At 42.1% G+C, this 2,500-nt stretch overlaps 1 protein-coding gene across 2 annotated transcripts in view; it reads left to right on the top strand.

Moving 5' to 3' along the window:
* The window catches only part of cyp11c1 (cytochrome P450, family 11, subfamily C, polypeptide 1), a 21,011-nt gene that overhangs the window by 17,008 nt on the left and 1,503 nt on the right, over window positions 1-2,500 (top strand). For both annotated transcript variants that reach the window (XM_079625261.1, XM_079625262.1), the window contains exons 5-7: window positions 164-330; window positions 1,446-1,612; window positions 1,849-1,927. In XM_079625261.1, coding sequence (XP_079481387.1) covers window positions 164-330; window positions 1,446-1,612; window positions 1,849-1,927 — 413 coding nt within the window. The remainder of the gene's footprint in view (window positions 1-163; window positions 331-1,445; window positions 1,613-1,848; window positions 1,928-2,500) is intronic.

A 2,500-nucleotide genomic window follows, 5' to 3' on the forward strand; every position in this document is an offset into this window, starting at 1 on the left:
ACTTATTTGAAAAAGTAACTTAGATAATTTGTTGTAAATTGAAAAAGTAATGTGTTACTTTACTCGTTACTTGAAAAAGTGATCTGATTACATAACTCAAGTTACTTGTAATGAGTTACCCCCAACACTGGTTGTGTGCATGTGTTGATGTGTGTGTTTGCAGCGGAGGCGCGCATCCAGCGGGGGTATCAGCGTCTGCAGACGGGGGCGTCCGGAGGCTCTGAGGGGCATTTCCAGGGCGTGCTGGGGCAGCTGATAGACGCGGGGCAGTTATCATTAGAGCTGATCAGAGCCAACATCACCGAACTGATGGCCGGCGGAGTCGATACGGTACAAACTCACATGCACCGATCAACAAACTGACAACAACTTAAAGCGATAGTTCATACAAAAGCGTCATAGTCATGAAACTCTAGATGGCGCAGGCTGATAGATAACTCAATCTCCTTGCAAACACATCATGTTCTATAGGGCACAGCTGATTGGTTCCTGCTGTATCAGTAGCCAATGAGCTCGCTGCTCAACCTTCATATACTGGTCAGCATTTGCAGTAGCAGTAGCAGCACTCTTTCAGAAACCCATCTCCTTCCCCAGCTCCACCTGTATAGATCTGCTACGGGTAATTCGTGTATAATATATTGTGCAGCAGCAGTGTGTATACGAGCGTATGGGACGCTCAAGGGGTTCAGGATTAAGGCAGTCAAGATGATGGTGTGTGTATGAGAAACACGAGAGGGAATCCAAGTTTAACTTATTTATTCAAAGGAGTTTTGTATATGTTACTTCACAAACGTGTGATCTATAATAAACAGAATAGAAACAAAGAAAGCAGTTGTAAGTATATCAGTAAATTATACAAACATTCAGTTATTAAGTCATATATAAACTAACATGCATGCAGAGCCGATCCTGACCTCCCTGGGGCCCTAAGCAAAATTCTGTTTAGGGCCCTCCTCCCTGACCCATGAGCCATTGCCACACCTGACACCCCAGTGCTCCCATTACAATCCTCCCTACTTTAACTAGTACTAATGAAAATGCATTTCCTGATATCAGAAATAGACATTGTTACTAGAAAAAGTACATTCTTAATATCAAGAATTCACATTTTAAATAGTAGGCTACAAATGTAATTATTGATATTAAAAAAATGCATCCTGTGAATGAATAAAAGCTAAAATGGCATGTCACTGTGTTTTAAATGATAAAAGCAATACTTGATATTTATGGTAAGGGGCGGGACATTTCCGAAACACACTCGAAGCACTCAGCCAATCCCAACACAATGCTCCAGCCAACCAATCAGAGCACAGTGTGCTTTTCAGAAAGAGGGGCTTCATAGAGACAGGAAGTAAACAGAGCGTTACTGACAGACAGGGAATAGAGGAGCCGCAACAATGGAGAATATGGGGGGATTAATGTGTTTTATGAACATTCAATCACAGACCGCCGTCCCGCTGCAGTTTGCTCTCTTCGAGTTGGCGCGCAACCCTGACGTGCAGGAGCGTGTGCGAGCGCAGGTTCTGTCATCATGGCAACAGGCATCAGGAAACCCCCAGAAGGCCCTGCAGGGGGCGCCACTGCTGAAAGGAACCGTGAAGGAGACACTGAGGTGAGAGAGAGGCCGGATCATCAAGAAATATCATCAGAAAGACAAGTAAACTTAATAATTTCACAGCAGCTTCACAGTAATAAACAGGAGAATAACAGCATCAATGCTGAAACTTAGATTCAGGAGTGAAGCAGCTCCACAGAAGAAGAGAGAGTCATTATTCAGATCAAGTTCTGTTCTCGTCTGATCAGTGGCCGTATGATTTCAGACGCTGAGAGTGTGTTTGTGTGCTTCAGGCTGTATCCGGTGGGAATCACCGTCCAGAGGTATCCGGTTCGAGACATCGTCCTCCAGAACTACCATGTGCCGGCAGGGGTGAGACAAACACACACACATCTGACCGAAACAGGACAATGCCAACATTTTCACATTATTAACCTTTGTGCTGTGTTGAAAATTGCTTGTAAACCTTCAGTAATGACCAAATATTGCATTCCATCTTTTTATCAACTTCTTTTCTTTCAGTCAGCACAGGTTTTGTGTTTCTTTATGGCCTCTTTAACATCTTTAGTTGATTGGAACTTCTGTGGTTTTACTCGTTGTGATGGATGATAAAGGGAATTTGGCCTTTGTGTTTGATCATATTTATACTCATATGAAACTAGAAGTTATAGCTAGACAATTTCATGTTTCTAGTAACCCTGGTGCGCTAAAAAAAACACGTAAATATGAATGGGAATATATTTCAGAGACATTTTACTCATAGGAATTTCTAGGGGTGGCAATAATTGTGGCCAACATGCGTTGGAGAAAAGCATTTATTTCCCCTCACTTTAAATATTTTTACTTCAATGAAAGGTTAGAATTTTGTGAAATTTTTTAATGAAAGCAGAATTATTTTTACAGTTGCTTTTGCTCATATTCACTAAGGGTGCCAATAGTGGAGGG

This window comes from Phoxinus phoxinus (genome assembly GCF_949152265.1).
Source record: "Phoxinus phoxinus genome assembly, chromosome: 10".
Lineage (NCBI taxonomy): Eukaryota > Metazoa > Chordata > Actinopteri > Cypriniformes > Leuciscidae > Phoxinus > Phoxinus phoxinus.